Source organism: Ochotona princeps, chromosome 2 (genome assembly GCF_030435755.1).
Source record: "Ochotona princeps isolate mOchPri1 chromosome 2, mOchPri1.hap1, whole genome shotgun sequence".
Lineage (NCBI taxonomy): Eukaryota > Metazoa > Chordata > Mammalia > Lagomorpha > Ochotonidae > Ochotona > Ochotona princeps.
In genome coordinates, this window is record NC_080833.1 from 68,588,383 (window position 1) to 68,610,614 (window position 22,232).

Genomic DNA, 22,232 nt, shown 5'->3' on the forward strand with positions numbered 1-22,232 from the left:
CAATAAGCTTTTATTCCTAAATTTGTGTTTTATAAAATTTGAAAAAAAAGGTAATAGTTGAAGAAACTTTTTAAAACCACTTCAAATTTGTATGGTTGTCTGTAAAATTATTTTATATTATTATACAAAGCCAAATGACAGTTTGAGCTGAATGCTTATGTGAATCAAACCAGTAAAACATTCCTGAGTGTTTCTAGGAAAGCCGATCTCTCATCAGTTTTGTCCTGGTTTTACATATGATAACATGGCCCTAATCAATCAGAGAACTAAATAGCAAGCAGCTGATATGAGGAGATAAGGTGCTTTAAGCACAGATGCACAGGCTGCTTTTTTTCTTTTTTTTTCTCCTAAAACTTGGGCAAGCACATTTATGTTTTTAAATATATGAAGACAGCCTCAGAAATATTTGGCCTGTAAAAATACCACATGTTTACTTTTGTTATACTGTTTATGTCTCAGAAGAAAAATACTGACAGGTTTAAAGGACATTTTATTATATTGACTATTTGTCGTGAAAAGCCACTGTTATTTATTGGTCTTGTCATTATTATCCTCTATCAAATTCTTAAAGGGAAAAGTGAAGGGTTTTTGGAATAATGTTCCCAATACCAGAAACACTCAGCAGGCAGCCATGTGCAAGTCTCTCTCGAAGTATCTTGCCTTGTAGTCATACCAACAGAGGGAGACTTAAGAGGGATGTAAGAGTGCAGATAGAAGAGTACAGTATGTGTTTATTTACCTCCATGCATCTCTGTTGCCATGGGACGGGCTTTTGGCCTAGCACTTAAGATGCCAGTTTTAATGCCAACATACTACAGCGGGACACCTGAGTTCAGTTCCCGCTCCTTCTTGTGGCAGTGGTGATGGTTCAAGCATTTGGGCCCCTACCACCAACCTAAGAGGCCTCTGCTGAGTTCACAGCACCCAGAGTAGCCTGGGCCAATTGCAGCGTTTAGGCAGTGAATCAGTACATGAGAGCTCTCTCTCCCTCTTTTTTAATAAATAAATCTTTAAAGATTTATTTATTTTTATTACAAAGTCAGATATACAGAGAGGAGGAGAAACAGAGAGGAAGATCTTCTGTCCAATGATTCACTCCCCAAGTGACCGCAATGGCCGGTGCTATGCCAATCCGAAGCCAGAACCAGGAACTTCTTCCAGGTCTCCCACACAGGTGCAGAGTCCCAAGGCTTTGGGTCATTCTCAACTACTCTCCTAGGCCACAAGCAGGGAGCTGGATGGGAAGTGGAGCTGCCGGGATTAGAACCGGCGACCATATGGGATCCCAGCACGTTCAAGGCGAGGACTTTAGCCACTAGGCCACGCCGCCAGGCCCAATAAATAAATCTTTAAAAAAATTAATGAATACTCTTAGTTTCAGCTCAGACCAATAATAGTGGTAGTATAAATCACATTGTATACTAATCATCATTTTATGGAACATTCTTCGGCCAAAAATTATATACTAATATTCCTAGAAAGTATTTTTGCACTTTTAACTTTTTTGAATTGAGGCCGTTTAGCTTAGTAGTTTTAAGTAGGTGTCCATTTTTAATAATAATATTCTGGGAGGAAAATAATATGCTGAAGAAGATAAAGCTTGCCACTTCTGCGTTTGTGTAGAATGTCTGGCCCACAGGCTCTAGAGTTATTATATCTATGAGAAAAGTGCTGGTAAGTAATGAGCAGTGGGAAACCATTAGTATGCCTGAAATGGTTTCATGAAAGCTTGGATCATGACACGTCAGGAGTTGTTCTTATCATTTGGACAGCTCCATCTGCATCGTTAATAATTCATTCAGTTCAGAAAGAGTTCAGCTCACACGCTCATTTAGAAGTCTTCTTCAGAGAACACCTCTCTGACTGCTAGTCCCACGGAGAAATAGGTTTCTGCCTGACGAACAGGAAAGATCTGGAGACACAAATACAGTTTTGGAGTTGCATTTGCCAGGTAGCAAAAGCTCCGGGGATGACAAAAAGGGTCAGAACATGTGCAGTTCAGTGCGGTTGCTTCAGAGTGGGGTTTCTGTTCTTCTGTCTTATCATATCCATGTCAGCACTGCAAGCTGTGGAATGAATTTTAAGCTGCTAAGCTCAGGCAGATGTGATTCAATTGAGCAGGTTGATGACCATAAAATAAACCGTACACTTCTATAATCTGTGGTCCTGTTCTCTTTAAATGTATTTATACTTTTATATTCATCATCATGAGTAATCCTTACCTAGGATATACTTAAGTAGCAATGAATTGAAATAGCAGATTATACTAGCAGATTATTTAAAGAATTTAAGATATTTTAAAAAATATATTCTGTGGGGACAGGTACAAAGAAGTACTTGTCAGCAGGAAGGAAAGAAAGTTTCAGTTTAGAGTTTTTGTCTTGGCTGAGTAGCAGATACTCTTTTCTGAATTTGCTCTGGCACTTTCACACAGAGTTCTGGTAAGGGATACCCATCTATCTGTTTACCAGTACGCACACGTAGACAGGGAGTGGAGTTAAAACCTCATTCGTTGTGGAATGCAATGCTTCATCTATAAACTTAGTCAGTGTGTTGACGTACCTATGTAACAGTCGTGACAACATGTGGATGCTGAGCAGTTAGTGGCGTCTGATGACCAGCATTAGGGAAATCTGTGGAACAAGGCTTCAGCTCTGCCCTTTTCTCTTTGTCACTGATGCATGGAGTCTTTCAACCTGTCCCCACATAGTGTTTACGTTGGGAGAAACAAGAGGAGCAAAAAGTGGCTGAACTGGAATCCAGGAAGAGCAACAATAGATGATGGAGATGCCATCTCCTTGATTGGCTGTGTTCCAATCAAGAAATTGAGTCAATTCTGTGTTAAATGATTGCGATTACTCTTATTTTAAGATATATGCCAAAGGCAGACACACTGGAAGAGGTAAAAGTAACAGAGGGAAAAGCATCACTTAGTTTAAATCAGGAATTAAAAACTAAAACAGAAGTGTATTTCTGGAGCCATATATGCCAAGAGAAGAAAGCAAAGGAAAGAAAATAGATTTGCAGCCAGTAGTTTGTTTGAAACTAACCCTTTTGTCTTAAAAGTCATGACCAAAATTCAGTCACTTTATCAGGGATGTTTTTACTTCTCACTGTTTCTTATTCTGATTCTGACTCCTGTGTTTGAAGAGAACAAGGAAGAACAGACGAATCCATTAAAATGTGTTTTACCCTACAAAGTCTTTATTTTAAATCAGAGTATATGAACCCGCCCTCTAAATACTTAAACTGCATGTATTCTTTGAAGCTAAAATTTAATATTAAAAACTTTAAGCATAGGAGAAAATAGAACTATAAGACCACTTTTTTTAAAAAAATGTTTTTCTTTCAGTGTGTGGTCTCTGTAATATCAGAATAGTACACTGCCACAGATGCTGCCACTGGCATTTTAAATTATTCAATATTTAATATACAGATATTTTTAAAATTTCTGTAACAGAACTAGTAAATAATGTTAGCAAAAATTTTTAACAATGAGGAAGGTGAAAATCCTGTGTTTCACACCTTTTTGACCTAATTATTCACAGTATGTCTTACATGCTCTTGTCTCCATTACTACTTTTTAAATGATGGTATTTTGTCCTGTTAAATGTTTCATTGCCTCTTTATTTGTATGCCTTCAAGTCATATTCCAGAAGCTAATTGCGTATTGGATTTACTCTAAATTTCTTGACATTCTGTGCATTTGCTATCATTTTAATATTCAGTCTAAATTGGAGAGGCCACAGAAACTTGTAAAATCCTCTGCATGCAAAAATCTTTTTAGGGCTCTTCAAGTATTTTTCCAATATTTTTAAAGAGACTCATTTTCTTTGGAAAAACTAATTTTACATATATTAGAACTGCTTTAAATTTTCTTGTTTTTGTATTAGAATTTTACTGTGATTAACTAAATGAGAGTATAACTAACTTAAGCTAATGATTAAGAATAAACCTGGAAAAGTAGGTGTGTGGGTGTTTTTCATCAGTTGCTGCTTGTGGAATACTAATGTCTCACCAAGGAATTACAGAAGTACAGTTAATTATGGCAGTTCCTCAGGTGAAAGACAATTGAAGAGTATCACTATTAAATTAGTCAGAATTTTTCTTAAGATTTATATATTTTTCAGTTTTGAAAGGCAGATTTATAGTGGAGAGACACAAGATCTTCTATCCACTGATTCACTACCCAAATGGCCACAATGGCTGGAACTGAGCCAATCCTAAAGCAGGAGCCAGGAGCTTCTTCCAAGTCTCCCACGCAGGTACAAAATCGCAAGGACCTGGACCATCCTCTGCCTTCCCAGTCCTTAAGCGGGGAGCTGCATCCCAGTGCCCATATAGGATGCTAACACTGCAGGCAAAGAATTAGCCTATTGAAGTCATCATTCCAGTCCCAGGACTCTTTTTTAAGGCGGAATTTTATATATTAATTTATTAGATGTTTTTAATTCATTTATCATCTGAGTGATTTTTAAAATAGGTTACTCTATAGAAATAGAACCTTTTTTATATAGAATTAGTATATATTTTGGGAGGAAGACTCTTAATTTTCTCACTCAGAATGAATTGGTTAATGTTACTTGGGAAGAGTGGTCTGAAGAACTAGACCTGAGCCTGTTGCATGTGAACTCAGACATAGTACCTAAGTCATCGTTGGCAAGACAGCACAGTAATTTGAAAAATGAGTTTGCCTCCCCTGAAAGTGAGATTATAGGTTATTTTCTTTCCATGTAATGGTCTACATTTTCCAAAGTTATGAATGTATTTTATTTCTAACCAATAAGAGAACATTAAACACAGAGGGAATCATGAAAAAGTTTGTGGGCAAAGTATATTATGGGGAAAAAAAAGGAAATTTCAAAGATTTTTTGCACTAAAATGAAGTGCCATTTAGTATACAGTATATAGTGTAGAGGAACCTTCCCTTCCTTCACTTAAGAGTATAAGGTAAAAATTGGCATCACAAATTTATTTTTAAAGGATTAACTAAGGTAATATTTTTTCTATTATTGGTTTTCATGATACAGCTTTGTAGCTATAGGGATTCACACTTTCTCCTTCCCTTCCTCCCTTCTGCCCTTCCCCTTCCAGCATTTTCCCCCATGTTGCAATAGTAAAACCCTTTAACAACAGTTCCAAGTTTAACATTTTGCTATTTAAGTGTATCATGGCATTGTAGGCATAGGCAAAAATAGAAAATAGAAGATAATATTTTCTATGGCACATTCGGCTTAGTTAATATTACATTTTCTGTAGGTAAAATTTATTTTTAGCAGAAAGTATTTACATTCTGTTAAGGACCTTTTTTTTTTCCCTGAAAAAGTAACAGAGGATGAAACAAAGAGTTCTTCCATACACTGGTTTGCTCTCCAAATGGCCACAGTGGCCAGTGGCTGGGGATGGACCAGTTTGAAGCCTGAAACTAGGGACTTCCTCCAGGTCTCCGCATAGGTGAAGGGCCCAAGCATTTGATGTGTCTTCTGCTGCATCCCCTGGCCAGTAACAGGGAGCTGGATCAGAAGTGAATCAGCTAGGGCTTGAGCTGACAGCCATGTGGTGTGCCACCCCATGTAGGTGGTGACAGCCATGTGGTGTGCCACCCCATGTAGGTGGTGACAGCCATGTGGTGTGCCACCCCATGTAGGTGGTGACTTACCATGCTGTGTCACAGTACTTGCTCCAGTATTTTCATCCCTAAATTATTTCTTCTTCCTCGGATTGTATCCACTGAAAAATATGATATACCCTACCAAGATAATTGCACTTTTCTTCTTAGACTACCATATTTTAAATAACCATTTTTACATTCTTACTTACTTTTTCATAGCTTGATACAGTTTGGATACTTAATTTTTACTGTTCTGAAATGTACTTCCAGTAGTGTTATGTCCAAGGAAATGATGATGGAGTAACTGACATATTTGGAAAGCAGTGAATGCTGAATTATGGCCCTATGGCCTTTAGGAAATTGTTAATCTCCCTAATTTCTCAAATCGATAAAAATTGTGTCTTTCTTACTCAGAATGCTATAAGTGTACCTCTCTGTGCAACAGGGAGGTTGGTACATTTTTTTTTTTTAATGAAACATGGAGGGCTTCAAAATGTTCCTGGATAATGGAATTAATTAAACGATGAGGTTTGTGATTAGGAATCTAGTCGGGATATCGTCCCCCCCGTCAGAGTGCATGGGTTCAAGACCCTGGTGTGTTTCTCCAGCTCCCTGGCATGTGCATTCTGCGAGATAATTGTACTGGTTCACTACCTGGGCCTGGGTCGCATACAGAGGAGACCTCCTTGTAGCTCCTGTTCCTGATCTCTGGCTTTGTGCTAGCCCAAATCCTGTTATTATGAGGAGTGAACCAACTTAGGAGAGATTTCTTCCCCTCTATCCCTATATGTAAGTGTGTTACTTTTGCCCTTTAAACTAAATCTGTGTGTCTGTGTAAAAGCTTGTTTTGGTGCGAAAAGATTTTGAAGTCTATGATAATTTTTATGGTACACATTCTCCACAAGGTCTTTGACGAGCCCTTGCATCACTGTAAAATTCTGGAAATGCTGTTAATATCATGACCACCTAGAATAATCTTCAGAAGATAAAGCCAGAAAATGTTTCTACAGCTTAATTTTGTTTTTCTGTAGATGAGGATTTTTACAAATTTAACTTTTAAATATGTTTCAAATCATAGCTGCTTGTCTCCAGACAATTAATATGAAAGAAAGAATGCTATCTGCTAACATGTACAAGTTATGATCATTGATCTCCTTTTGTCCCTTGAGAATACATAAATAATAAAATTTTAAATACAAGTCCTAGTACACAAAATGATGCAGAGCATAGATTAAAGCTGTTGCTAAAAACTCATCATTGGGAAGGTATTGGAATGTTTATTTCTGTTTAGTTTTTCTAATTATTAAATCTGAAGTAGTGATGAATAAATAAAACAATGTCCTTCTGTCATGTGGTATTGATCCTTTTACTGTAACATAGCTATATTGATTATCTGCCTCCAAGAAATTAAATTCTTCCTCACATATAATGGCAAAAAATAGATCCTTTCCTGAACTTGTCACTTTGTCTGGTGTTCTGAGTCATGCAGATCTCACAAAATACCATTCCTTTTGTCTTTTTTAGTGCAATAATCCTAAAGAAATACAGTATCCCAAATCCAGGAACAGTCTAGTTTAGTTCTGTATTTAAAGCATGAAAATAGAACTGCTTCCCAGGCTCCAGCATTCCGCCAGGTGTGAGAGGAAGTAGATGCCTGTGATCGGTCCAGACACAAGGTGTTCCGATGTTACTCATGTTGACCACTTGGAACCCCAGACCAGTATACTGTTTGTGCCAGATCCCATCTTTCCCAGTTTGTGTTTGTTTGCAGCAAGATTCTTTTCACAGCTGAATGTTTAGAAGGACCTAAAATAGCATTTAGTGAGCAACTACCTACTTCCGTACAATGTGGATGTTAAAGTGCTGATGACTTTTTGCAGTAGCGGCTATACATATGTATTTGTATGTGTCTGTATGTGCCTACAGTTATATGCAAAATAAACATTTTACTTCGTTTGATCCTCTCAGTTTTCTTGTAAGTTGATTTTGCCAAGTTTTCTGTCTTCATTTGATGAGTCAAAATTAACCAAATCTCATAGTTTTAAACCAAGTAATTCTTCCTTGAGAGGTTGCATGATATAAATGTCCCTTTCTAAATAATTCACTTAAGTGTTTCTATCAGATGGCTTTTAGGCCCTGGAGGACATCTAGCTAAGAAAACTAATTTAGGTGTTTAATTTATTTAATCATTACCACATGATACTGACTTAATGAGGTTGCAGTTTCATGTCAAATGATCTATTAAAGAATTGATCCTACATAGCCAGAGTATTTTTTTTATATGGACTCAACTTGATGTTTACATCCTTAAACTAAAAGTGAATCAAACTCTGCTTGCATCAATTGATATTTAAAATCATTAACTCGTTAAAATTTTTTTACATAAACACACTTCTTTTTACTTGGTTTAAAGCCACTTAATTTTTTGTTTATTTGTTATAACAGTTAAATATCATCTTCCTGGTGATCACTTTGTGCAAAATGGTGAAGCATTCAAATACCTTGAAACCAGATTCTAGCAGGTTGGAAAACATTAAGTAAGTATTTGTATTTTGGTGTTGACACTTGACAAGCTAAGTAAAAGAGACTCTCCACTGGGAACACAGGGATTTCTGCCTTCTGCCAACTGTAAAAACTATTAAGAATGAAATTTGAACTGACTGAAATTGAAGCTCACTCTTATCATCATAGACCTTGGTCCAAAACTAGAAAATGATTTCTGCCTGGATATAGAGCAGAGAAATTGTTTCAGTGACTTCATGGAAATTCCATTTCACTGTAGCAATTTTTATTTTAACTTAAATATAGTTCAAAATGATGTTTCCTTGTTTGCATGTCTGATGTGATTACATTAAGTTTGCTTTGTTAAATGACATTTTGATTTAAGGATTCTAAGCATTTTCTACTCCTAATCCTCTATTGGCTTTATTACTGTCGTTAACTTGAAGATTATCTGTTGTTTTCACCCTAATTAAATGTTTACTTTTTCTCAAATGTTGAATAAGAACTGCAATATTCCATCCATGAGAAAAAATGCTATCTCATTAACCAAAAATTGATAGCTGTTGGTTCATTAAGTCATCTTAAGGAAACATTTATAGAGTATTTTATAGAGTAATTTATAAATGTGAGTCTCAGTTTGAAATTTGAAGAAGTATTCAAGATGATGATGAAATTGCAAAAATAGTACTATTTTTAATGTAAAAAATGGCAGATCTATAGTAACGATAATTTTTTAAAAATTAGATGTTTTAGATAGGTTAGTGTCAGCTTCATTGCATGTTGCATGGTGAGAGAGAGAGAGATAATCTTTAGCATCTCTCTTCTTCCTTTTCCTCTGTCTTCTCATCCACACCAGTAATTACCGTGTTTGTGATGGCTACTATAATACGGACTTACCTGGGTAAGGCAGAACCCTACATTAACAAATTTATGGCATGATTTATATTTTTTATAAATCCGTCAATGTCATTAATTGCCTTTAATTTTTATAATTATTTTGGGATATCTGGTTTGCTGTGATATTTTAAAACTATAATATGCCTTTATTTTTTAATTGCTTGCCTCTGCATTTTGACGTTCTTAATTTTGACTAATTTATAAAATATATAAATGCTTTCTTATTACTTTCTGTTTTAATTCTGTCTAATAATTTTGTTTCTCTTTTCTGCTTATAATGCTTTCTAGCTATGAAGATAATAAGCCATTTATCAAGTAAGATCATTAGTTAGACATGGAATGCACTGACTTTAAACCCCTCTCATTCCGTCCTATTTTCTACAGTTCTTTTTTTCTTAAGCTATTCATGATGAAATCTCTCCAGAATTATTTTATTTTGAAGTTGTTTTCATGTTTTGTCCCATTTCAGCAAGGCTTCTTCATACTTTAGTTATATAACCTTAGGCTCACCCAAGACTAGTCTCTTAGAATCTGAAGTTGAGGTGTTAAGTGATTATCTGCCATTTAACCTTTCTGTATGTGTCACATTATTTTGTGTCATGAGTGCACCACAGGAATAAAAATATAGAAGTAAACTAATTAAGGACTACGTAATTTTTCTTACCCAAATGAATATAAAGGCAATAAAGTTATGGGGGATATTTTATACTTTGCATTTTAATTTAGTGTTGGTACCTTGTTCATTCTGATGTAAGGAAAGGTCATACCTGCTGTTGCTGTTTTCACTGGAGACTGCAGTACTAAATGCTATTGTTCTTTCTTAATCAGTGAAAGGTTAAAGCCATAATGCTGTTGAATTTGAATGTGAACGTAGAGAAAGTCAACATCTACTACTGATATGTTAAAATATAAGCATAATGTGTGTATCTGCCTCATTGAACCTGTTACAAAAATTCACTTTGTCTTTTCAGGTCTTGGGTGCTTGGCGCTTTCGCTCTTCTGTGTCTTCTTGGCCTAACCTGGTCATTTGGGTTGCTTTTTATTAATGAGGAGACTATTGCGATGGCATATCTCTTCACGATCTTTAATGCCTTCCAGGGAGTGTTCATTTTCATCTTTCACTGTGCTCTCCAAAAGAAAGTAAGTGAATGCAAACACGGAGGAACTCCGTTTATTTGAACTTTGACTTGAAAATAATAAAGAGTTTAAGCTACAATGGCATATTAACATCGTATTTTACGCTATGAACGAATGGTGACACCACTGTAGACAACGTTAGCGCAAGCATGCCATTATAACTCATCCTTTCACTCGGGATGTTACAAGCTAGATACTATGGTAAAATTTTTTTGCTGGTAGGTTCTGAAAAATGCTTCATGCAAAGGATATGCAAGGTTAAATTCTTTGTTTGCTAAAAGGTAAGACAATGATGCAAAATAACACTGAATAAAATATTAAGTGATTTTAATTGTGAAGATACCACATATAAAAATCAACATTGATTTTTAGTAATTTTGAAAGATTTAAAGAGGAATAATTTACATTTTACTATTTTTGTCCTGATTTTTTTACGTGAAGTCAGCAAAAATGCTTCAGAATTTAATTTTGAAGATGGAAAAGTTGAATCTGTAGTAAGACAAAAACCTAACAGAATCACTTAGCTGGCATTTAAGTTGAAAATTTCCAGACCTTTCACAAGATATCATCCTTTCCCTGCCTGCATATCTAATGTAGTCTTTTATTCTGTTATTACTAGTTGGTCACTAAATTGAACATAGAAATAGAATTGTGAAAGTGAAAACTATTATGTTTTCAGTCCTGACAAGATGATAGTGTTGTTACTTCCATCAGTTTTGAATAAGCTATAATTTTGAGATAATGACAGGGGAAAATGCAATACTGATAGATAATGTACATTCACAGCAATATAGGCATTAGGCAAAACCAACACCCGAGGGTATTATTTGGATAAAATACTATTTTGATTGCCATTGTCTTGGTTATACAGCATTTCAGAGCAGTTAATAGCCATTAAATGTGTAGAAATTTTTGTGAGGTATCTGAACTTTAACTTTCTAAACACGTTCAAGGATAATTATAGCAACTACTTTAGTGGTTATATATTTCCTACATAGATGGGCATTCTGCATACCAGCATTGGATCGGAGATTAATAATTTCTGTGCCATTGTACCAACCATTAATCATAAACTTGGTAGAAATTGGTGTAGTCATTATTTCCTCACAGTTTAGGGTATTAATTGAATAGAGATTTTACCATGCTATAAAATTGATTAAATTGATAATTACATTTTTTAACTGTTGTACACTCGTTTTGAATATGTTCTGTTTAGTCCTGGGTAATATGTTTTTGGGTGCTTTCAGGATAGATTTTTTTAAAAAAAGATTTACTTATTTTTATTGCAAAGTCTGATATATACAGAGAGGAGAGACAGAAAACTCTTCCATCTGATAATTCACCCAAGTGAAAGCAGTGGCTGGTGCTGCACCGATCCGAAGCCAGGAGCCAGGAACTTCCTCCAGGTCTCCCACACGGGTGCAGCCCAAGGCTTTGGGCCGTCCTCAACTGCTTTCCCAGGCCACAAGCAGGGAGCTGGATGGGAAGTGGGGCTGCCAGGATTAGAACTGGTGCCCATATGGGACCCCAATGCGTTCAAGGCGAGGACTTTAGCCACTTAGGCCACCATGCTGGGCTCCAGGATAGATTCTTAAACATATGGTATAAAATGGTTCATTTAAAATTGATTCTTTGTACTTCAATGAGTATATTTAATGTCAAGACAGTGCTTGAAATCTCATCCCCACTGTTACTTGTCTAATAGGTGTAATTAAATAAAGCTAGCAAATGAAAATACAGGTGCACTTAGATTTAAAAAGCCACCTAGTGACTTTAATTTTCTGATTTTGTATCGAATAAGTGTGAAGCTCTTGTGCTTTAGGCAAATGCTAAGCATGGAATTGTGAGGGCAGGACAAAGTAAAGTCCTTTGTGTGTTTGTACCCTACTAAAAGTATTTTCATATACAGCCCTACTAATTTCGAGCCTGGCTGCAGTTCACAGCGAGACATGGTTGTGTCCCAGTATAGCTGTGTGTCAGAGCCAGCACCCTCTGCCCCTCCTGGTCCTGCACCAGCTCCAGCCGGAGCCTGTATTAAGCCATTGTTCAGACTTTGCATTTTAGGATTTAAACTTTCTTTTAGACCTAGCAACTTTTCTATCTATTCACATATCCAAGCTTCAGGGGAAAGGGGAAATTACATGGGTAGCTCATTAATGTGAATGGAAATTGCATAAATAGTTCCCTTGTGTGTTAATGAAGAGAGCAGACATTTTAGACACTATACTAAATGTTAAAGCTAGATACATAGGGAAATGAAGAAAACATTCCATCTTAATTATTGGCAAAATATCAAAGCACTTCTTTTTCTTTATTCATGTGCCAAAGTAGTCTTGTTCTTATAAAGAGGTTACCCTCAAAACTATGCAATCCTGTTAAAGAGGTTTATGTATGAACCTACCTAGAGAACATGTAGCATATAAAACCAAAATGACTGAATTATGGAGTGGTTAAATGTAGTTAAACAAGAGAGACGGGTTTTTTTATTTTTGTTTGTTTGTTTTGTTTTTTGTTTTTTAAGTTCAAAACAGAATTGGAGTAAGCAGGTATGTAGACTTAACATACTAATACAGTTTTAAAGATAATATTTTTAATGAATTGCTAGCAATTTTATAATAACAGAATAGAAAGATTTCCCATGTTACATTCTTTTCCAGGTACTACTAGCCAGTCTAGTGTACCAACTTTTTTTATTAATATTTCAGGAATTTCAATTGAACTCGATTTTGCAAGTTCAATTTGTTTTCTCCATGAGTAAGTCTTAGCGGAACTTTAATTCTTCTCGGTTGTCTTCACTGTTCATTTAATTAGGGAGGGAAGGAATGGAACAGAAGCAAGTATATTCATATTAATCCCTCGGTCTCATGATTATTCAATGCAGGTGCGAAAAGAATATGGCAAGTGCTTCAGACACTCGTATTGCTGTGGTGGCCTCCCAACCGAGAGCCCCCACAGTTCGGTGAAAGCGTCAACCACCAGAACCAGTGCTCGCTATTCCTCTGGCACACAGGTAACGAAGACCTTGACAGCATCCTTAATTAAGCTTATTTATAGAAAACCTACTGAGACATGTTCTCTGCATATGCACTCATTGTTTCCTCGCGCTAGTGATCTAGATAGTAAATACTTGGGTTTTTAGTAATAGTTAACTTCTTGACTATTTCTCCACATCTAATATTTAAATGAAATTTTTTGAGGAGAGGTTTTTTTTTTTTTTTTTTTTTAAATGAGATCATTCTTTTATAGATCCCAAGGTAATAGAACGGAGACTCATGGTGAACACCCAGTAAACATTTGAGTAATCAGTTACCATCACTGTTAAAAAAAAAAAAGGCAATAAAGTGACATGTGTTTGATAGTTAAAGATTAAATACTCCTTGAGAAGCAACAAGGCAGTGTAGACTTCCCTAGTTGTAGACCAGGAACAACATACGTCCAGTAAAAGGCCAACAGATAATACCACACAAATGGCTCCGGGTAAATCTTTTTGTGTCTTTAAAGAAGGTAAGCCGGGGAGAAACTAACGTAACCTATCTGTCTTGCTATTTTATATTAATAGAGTCGTATAAGAAGGATGTGGAATGACACTGTGAGAAAACAGTCTGAATCTTCTTTTATCTCAGGTGACATCAATAGCACTTCAACACTTAATCAAGGTCAGTTTTTAGGAAAATTTGAGTTTACAGTAGAAATCTTGTAATTTTTTTCCAATTTACAAGTAATCTTTCTAGAGAAAATGCTGAACTTGTCTCTGAAGGGTTTACATCACAGCTTCCTAAACCTGTTGAGTCCATTTGTAGCATCACTTATTAAAAACACATATAACTTCCAATTACTCAGCAATTTAATACAAAAAAGTAACTTTAAATTCCACATGAACAGAGTAAGGCTGGAAGAAAGTGATTCTTGAAAAATATACTTTGCCACTGATTAAAATGTTTTCCCATTGAGTACTAATTATTCTTTCTAACCAAGATATTCATGAACGCTTTCTTCTTAAAACATTAACAATAACTAAAATAACCATCTACTCACAAAAACAATTTTGTAATGAAAATTAGTTTTAAAATTTTTTTTTCAAAAATAAAAAGTAAATGCCAAAAACGTAGTATACAAACGAAATTAAAATGGATGGAAAGTTTATAATTTTTGAAAGATGTATTTATTGATTTATTTTGCTTGAAAGGTGGTGTTTTACAGAGCGAGAGAGAGCTAGAGATCTTCCATCCACTGATCCATGCCCCATATGGCTGCAAAGGCTACAGATGAGCCAGTCCAAAACGAAGAGTCAGGAGCTAATTCCAGGTCTCCAACCTAATGCAAGGCCCCTTGTGCTTGGGCCACCTTCGTTGCTTTCTGGTGACATTAGCAAAGGGTCAGGCCAGGAGACAACACCTAGATGGGATGCTGGTGCTCCAGGGGATGGCTTTACTTGCCCACCACAGTGCTGTCCCCCATAATATTTCATATTGTTTCTATTTGTAATAACAATTTTGAAGTTATCCTATAAATTCATATAATTCTCATGTAGCATTTACTGGGATGTAAAACAATTGAACAGGGTAAGAGCCTGAGTCCATGTACACAAGGAAATTGTCATTTAGTCTGAAATAATTATATGTCTTGGAAAGGTAGTTGATCTAGTATTTTTAGTTCTGATGTTCTGATTTATAACATAGCCTAAAATAGAATTGATTGTAATGAAATGTTAGACATCTTCGTTTGTCAAGATTGTTGTGATAAACTGTCTTATAATGAAAACAGAGTGTGTGTAGCGTAAAAACCAAACTGAATTTTCAACATTTTAGTTGCTACATGACTAATGCCAAACAAAATTGATAAGTATTGAAAGGTTTGTACTTTGTCAGTTAGAATGAGTGAAATGTGTGTTTACATGGCTTGGATATTTTACCTAATTCTGTAAAAATGTGTATGAAAAAGTAAATGAATTGCTCAGTGATTCACTTTTGAAACCTGGCAAATAAGATTACAGAATAAAAATTCTTATTATGTAGAATTTGTGAATGTCTGATATTTCATTACACGCAGGTTTTTTCCTTGGCATGTGTGCTTTTGCATTTACTAAGAAGCTTTTTGCAATGTGTCGTACTTTTTATCTGTTCATGAAAGTTGTGTTTTCTCCTGCTTGTTTCAAAGTTGATATTAACACAGATGTTTTCATGAGGGATAATCCCACACCTGTAAATTCTGAAAGTTTTAGAAGCCTCTTCTGGGCTTCAATGATTGTTTTTAATATTATGCAGTAACATCTTGAAATATAATGTTGCTCTCAATGCATTTAATTGCCATTTTTGTTTAACAGTGATTCTGTATAAATTAGTAAATGTCATCTTAGCAGGTGTTTACTTGGGGGACTTGCAAAGCACCTGTGAATTACTGAAATTTAACTTCCTTCTCCCCTTTCTCCTTCAAATTAGTCGTTCAAATACCGTCAGAAAATTTCAACACATTTTCTATTGCCAACTGGTCCACTACCCTCGATGAATACCAAAATGACAACAACAACAACAAAAAAAACTTTACTGCAATTGTAAAACTAATATGAGAGAACTGATGTGTTTTTCTGTTTGTTTGTTTGTTTTATTTTTTGTTTTGTTTTTTGCTTTAGGAATGACTGGCAATTACCTACTAACAAACCCTCTTCTTCGACCCCACGGCACTAACAACCCCTATAACACATTGCTCGCTGAAACAGTTGTATGTAACGCCCCTTCAGCTCCTGCATTTAACTCACCAGGTGTGCTTATACTCACAAATACAGCTTCCCTTCTCTGCAGCTAAACAGATCTCTGTTCTTTACCCAGTTTCTAAGAGTCAAATTGCCATATATTTATTATTACATCCTTAAATTCTCACTTAAAGGAAATTTGATGTTTCCCATGCCAGGCTTCTAAAACTGCACTATATTATAGTAAAAACTCAGCCATGATAGTATTTACAGTAATGATCCATGTTTTTAACACAGGTGGCATAAATCTTAATATATTATTACAGGACTGACATCACATGGTCCGAGAGCCCATCTTCAAGATTTATATCATTTAGAGGTATCCTATCTATATAATATCTGTTCAGTTGACTCTAAAGCTTGCTGACGAAATTTTCTTTTGGAATGAATTAGCTAATGATAATCTGGATGCCTAGGTGTAGAGAAAACTGTCCCTCGTTCTCATTATGACCAAACTATAGTATAGTGCAGCTTTATGGTAGTTATTCTTTATTGAGAAACTTGAGAATAAAGTTAATGTTAATTTTTGCTTATAGTTTTTCATTGGGGGTGGGGGCAAAATGGTCACTAACCCATCCTGTTTACTGTGTTTTCTAATAGCGTATTTAAAAAATAGCATATAGTAACAGGCTTTTCAAGATTTTGGTAAATGCTGTTACAAAATTACTGCTAGCATATAATTTTTTCTATTATTAATGTTTGCCACCAAATTAAACATAAAACTTTGTTTCCGGTTATTTTTTCTTAAAGTCCTTTTTTAACGTAACTGCAGCTTCTCTTTTCATTCTCTTGTTTTCTTACTTTCCTTATGCTCTCCTCTAGCAACCTACAGAGAGACAAGTATGGGAGTAAAACTTAACTTTGCCTATCAAATGTAAATTTTTTCAGCATGATTTTTAACGGGCACAATTAAAATATAACTAGCAGTCATGAAGTAGACTCAGCGGGCAAGTGGTTCACAATTTGCAACTAAAATGTTACCAAATTCTAACAGTACACCCATCTGTACTGCTTTTTCTCGGTAATCGAGGTCTGTAGCAAATGCTGTCCTTACTAAGTATATGCGATGCTGAAATAATTTGCTGTCTAAAACCTGAAGTACTGTCAGCCAGAATGCTTAATGATTGACTTATCATTTCTGCATTCCCACAGTAATCTTGCTACAGGCTATGGAAAGACTTCAAGTGAATTACCTGAACTTGAGCAGCAAAGATGCCTCTTCAAAACCAGTCAAAAGATGACTTAAATCTGCAGGATAACCTAGAAACACCTTTTGGATCCTATCCAGTACTCATTTTGATTAAGCCGTGATCAAAAAAATGTTTGAAGAGATGGAACCAAATGCTAACATGCTATCCTTTAACTTAAAATGTCAAGTATTTTCTAGTGATAAAACTCAGAAATAATCGTGGCACATATATGACTTTATATAAAATGCTAAGAAATTGTGCCATTCAAGCTAAGTGAAGCCTTATAAACACTCCATAACTTCACTTTGTCTTACATGGAGTGTAATATGAGATGAATTGTCAATTTTTCACATCCAGAGATTGAATCAGTTTCTAAATGATAGTCCAGTTTTCACATCTGCTGCTAATTAACCCGAGAATGATCAGGTATTTATTACATATGCAGTTTGTATGACGCAGGACAGAGATCTCTTTTTCAGACAGCAATGATGTTTTCTAGGATATCTGCAGATTTAAAAGGAGTGGCAACTCAAAAGGAAATTTCCTATTTTTTTCCCCAAGAATTCGTTTTTCCCAAACTCCTCCAAGCCTTGCATACAATGCAGCAGCCTCACAGTGGTCAGTTTCATTTCAATAACATCATTTCATTTTCTTTTTTTCTTTTTTTTTTTAACAGACCTATCTATAGACAAGTGTTTTGTTTTTTTTCCCTAGGATTTTGAGAATGAATAACCTAACCTAACGTCCCATGGTGCAGGTCATTTAATTTTTTTCTCAGACTTTTTTTTTTTTTGTCATTTGCTTGAGAAGCACTGTGATGTCTTAGTTTACATGTTTGTGTCTGTAGAAAATAAATTTTCTAAATCTATAGCATGTTGCCATGTTTTTTTTCCCCTCCTAAACCTTTTTTTCCTGTCTTCAGCAGACTTACCCAATCTTTCATTCCTTTAGAAAAAATATATATATATATACCAGCCAAGGCTGACACCCTTCTCCCATTCCATAGTTACTATTTATTCTTGGTTTAATTTTCTGTGAGCCATACTTAAGAAATCTCTAACATTTCTGCGTTTGACCTCCATGCCCATGTTGTGAATGGGCCAGTCTTGTACAGTAGACTCTGCTGGTTCATTCCGTGCTGTCACTGTGACTGAGGCCGACTGCAGGGCTGCAGGCACGCCTGGGGCCATTGCTATTAGAGAGACTAATCAAATCGATAAGAAATACTCAATGAAAAACAAAAAGGCTGCTATTGCTGGCAATCTGATTTGTTGAACCCTTGCTCTAAGTTGCTGAGAAGCTTAGAAATTCTTCATCATGTTACAATAAATCATTTTACTTTCTTTTATATATCAGCTACTCTTAGGCCAGATAGCCTGAGCAGACACACATGATGTGAGTTGTCCAAAGTGAGTCATCCCACCCGCTGTCTGTCGTGTTGTTGGTTGGTGCTCGTGGGCCCTGGGCCTGTCAGTGTGAGAGATGGCTGTCTTTGTTTAACATGAGCTCTTTGTATCTGTCCATTTGTCCATTCTTTTTTTCACTCCATCTTCAGACAAAGGAAATGTTAGAATGTTGTTTAAAAAGTTGCTTGCAAGTTTTGTGGGTTTATGTTGTACATTTGCCTTTTGGTTCTATGTGTGGCTTATTCTGTTTTAATTTAGTGTTGTTTAGGACAAATTCTGTTAATTTTCTTTTTATAAACCATAGTCTTGTACTTTAAAATGTAAATGTCACGAATGAATTGCTTTGCATTAACTATGCAAGGGCATGGAGTGAAGTCTTGTTTGTAAGAATGTCAGAGATTTGACCAAAAAGTAATTCATAACTACTGTCTCCCCAAAATGATAAGGGAATATTCTGTATGCCATTTTCCACCCCTGGAAAACATAGGATTTGTTTTGTTTGTTTTATCACTTTGTCCTGTTACCTAAGGGGTTACAGTTATTTCCAGTTGGGAATGCGGGAACGGGAGAGCCTGGCACTATGTCCAAGTGTTAGCTTTGAAAAACAACTTTGTCCTGAACGACATTAAACAGTTTTGTACAAAAAAATATATAGTTTCTTTAGCAAGGAGCTGAGGCAGTAACGGTAACTCGGTGTTTTCTGTTGCAGGACATTCACTGAACAATGCCAGGGATACAAGTGCCATGGATACTCTACCGCTAAATGGTAATTTTAACAACAGCTACTCACTGCGCAAGGGGGACTATAATGACAGTGTGCAAGTCGTGGACTGTGGACTAAATCTGAATGATACTGCTTTTGAGAAAATGATCATTTCAGAACTAGTCCACAACAACTTACGGGGCAGCAGCAAGACTCACAACCTCGAGCTCACCCTCCCTGTCAAACCTGGGATCGGAGGCAGCAGCAGCGAAGATGATGCTATTGTGGCAGACGCCGCGTCTCTGATGCATGGCGACAACCCAGGACTGGAGCTCCATCACAAGGAACTCGAGGCGCCACTCATCCCTCAGCGGACTCACTCCCTCCTCTACCAACCCCAGAAGAAGATGAAGCCAGAGGGCACTGACAGCTACGTGTCCCAGCTGACTGCAGAGGCCGAGGACCATCTGCAGTCCCCCAACAGGGACTCTCTGTACACGAGCATGCCCAATCTCAGAGACTCCCCCTACCAGGAGAGCAGCCCCGACATGGAAGAAGACCTCTCTCCCTCCCGGAGGAGTGAGAACGAGGACATTTACTATAAAAGCATGCCAAATCTAGGAGCTGGCCATCAGCTTCAAATGTGCTACCAGATCAGCAGAGGCAATAGCGATGGTTACATAATCCCCATTAACAAAGAAGGGTGTATCCCAGAAGGAGACGTTAGAGAAGGACAGATGCAGCTGGTGACGAGCCTCTAATAGTACAGCTAAGAAATGCCACGGCCGCAGTCAAGTATTAACTAAGCAAAGACAGACTCCAGTGGCCTCGCGCAGCTCCCTCAGACACACGGCTTTGTGGACCTGTGGTTCTTCAGTGTAAAAAAAAAAAAAAAAAGGTGACTGAACCTTGCAGTTCTGTGAATTTTTATAAAACGGACAAAAACTTTGTATATACACAGAGTATACTAAAATGAGTTATTTGTTACAGAGAAAAGAGATGCCTACCAGGTATTTTAAGATTCTGCTGCTGTTTAGAGAAATTGTGAAACAAGCAAAACAAAACTGTCCAGCCATTTTACTGCAGCAGTTTGTGAACTAAATTTGTAAATATGGCTGCACCATTTTTGTAGGCCTGCATTGTATTATATACAAGACGTAGGCTTTAAAATCCTGTGGGACAAATTTACTGTACCTTATTGTTCCTGACAAGACTTGGAAAAGCAGGAGAGATATTCTGCATCAGTTTGCAGTTCGCTGCAAATCTTTTACATTAAGGCAAAGATTGAAAACATGTTTAACCACTAGCAATCAAGCCACAGGCCTTATTTCATACGTTTCCTCAACTGTACAATGAACTATTCTCATGAAAAATGGCTAAAGAAATTATATTTTGTTCTATTGCTAGGGTAAAATAAATACCTTTGTGTCCAACTGAAATATAATTGTCATTAAAATAATTTTAAAGAGTTTGAAGAAACTATTGTGAAAAGCTTTTGGTTGCACATGTTATAAAATGTTTTTCCTTACACTTTGTCATGGTAAGTTCTACCCATTTTCACTTACTTTCCACTGTATACGGTGTTCTGCTTTGACTAGTCCTTCTTCTCACATTTAAATTTCTTATTGCCAAAACAACGTGTTTTAGGGGGAGAAAACTCTACGAAGCCAGTCATGCTATGCCTTGCACAAATGTGGTGAAATCTAGAAAAGGTTGTGTGTCACCCACTGTTTATTCTGGAACAGAGGGCAAAGAGGGCATGGGGCACTTCTCACAAACTTTCTAGTGAACAAAAGGTGCCTATTCTTTTTTAAAAAATAAAACATAAATATTACTCTTCCATATTCCTTCTGCCTATATTTAGTAATTAATTTATTTTATGATAAAGTTCTAATGAAGTGTAAATTGTTTCAGCAAAAATTCTGCTTTTCTTTTCATCCCTTTGTGTAAACCTGTTAATAATGAGCCCATCACTAATATCCACTGTAAAGTTTAACACGGTTTGACAATAAATAAATGTGAATTTTTTCAAGTAGTTCACATGTGCACTTTTGTTTATGATGGCTGGTTGGCTTTAACACGTGGGTCCTGCCCCAATCCCGACCCGCCCTGAGGCAGATGGCTCCACTACCACCATGGACACGTGACAGAATTCAGATAACTTGCCTGCTTATCCTTGGTGCTGAAAAGAATATATTTGGCTTCAAATGAACGATGCAGGACTCATGAAATTAGACAGAATCTGCTGAGGCAAAAGGTTCTTAAAGTACCTTGGGAGCCTTGCATAGAATTGAAAAAATGTTTTGAAAAAGAAGGATTGGAAATTATATGTTCAGATTTAGACAGCATAAGCAGCTGATATCTTACAGTTAATTTTTCCGTAGCATTCATAGAAATTCCTAAGGCATGCTTTAGCTATTTGAGGATTGTAAATATCCCTATAGACAGCTCTGAGTGACAATACTTATGGTCGTAGAAATATTTTATATCAAGTTCAATAACCACATCAGACTTTTTCCCAATGATTACTGGTTTTGTGAATTACTTGCACTGAGTTGGAAATCACTGTTTTGTGTCAGTACCCTTGGTCATGTTGGTTAAAGTTGAAAAAATAATGGGAATTGTTACAGTTTTCATTCCTATATCTAAATGTGATCCAGTGAGGTAAACTCTAAATAGTGAAATATGTGATACATTTAACAGTAAGACAAAGATGGAAGGGCAGCACACTCACCTGTAGTTCCTACCTAACAACTTGGTAAGAAATCTAAGGTCCAGAGTTAATAATCCTGAGGAAAGTACTCGTGTCTGTGTGTAGGCATGTGTCCATGTGTGTAGATAAGAGATAGCTACAAAATACTGTGGGCATTTGTAATCAAACTTTTCATTTTCTATATTGTGCTTTTTTAATGCCTGGAACTATACAGTACTGTGTGCTGCATGCTTGCCGCACACCAGCTAACTAGGCTCGGGCTGGTTCTGCAATGAATTGTTTAAAAGGAGCAAAGAAAAAGTAGCCTTGATTGTGTTAGTTCTG

General features: G+C 36.3%; 1 protein-coding gene across 18 annotated transcripts in view; it reads left to right on the top strand.

Moving 5' to 3' along the window:
- ADGRL2 (adhesion G protein-coupled receptor L2) overlaps positions 1-21,018 on the top strand; it is a 653,944-nt gene extending 632,926 nt beyond the window's left edge. For 7 of the 18 annotated variants that reach the window (XM_058658496.1, XM_058658506.1, XM_058658519.1 and 4 more), the window contains 6 exons: positions 8,057-8,148; positions 9,982-10,150; positions 13,029-13,157; positions 13,707-13,803; positions 15,777-15,905; positions 19,202-21,018. In XM_058658496.1, the coding sequence (XP_058514479.1) occupies positions 8,057-8,148; positions 9,982-10,150; positions 13,029-13,157; positions 13,707-13,803; positions 15,777-15,905; positions 19,202-19,956 (1,371 nt within the window). In that variant the 3' untranslated portion in view covers positions 19,957-21,018. Of the gene's footprint in view, positions 1-8,056; positions 8,149-9,981; positions 10,151-13,028; positions 13,158-13,706; positions 13,804-15,776; positions 15,906-16,133; positions 16,216-17,800; positions 17,844-19,201 lie in introns of all 18 variants that reach the window. The other 11 variants (XM_058658538.1, XM_058658524.1, XM_058658532.1 and 8 more) reach the window with 8 other exon arrangements.
- The last annotated feature ends 1,214 nt before the right edge of the window (positions 21,019-22,232 follow it).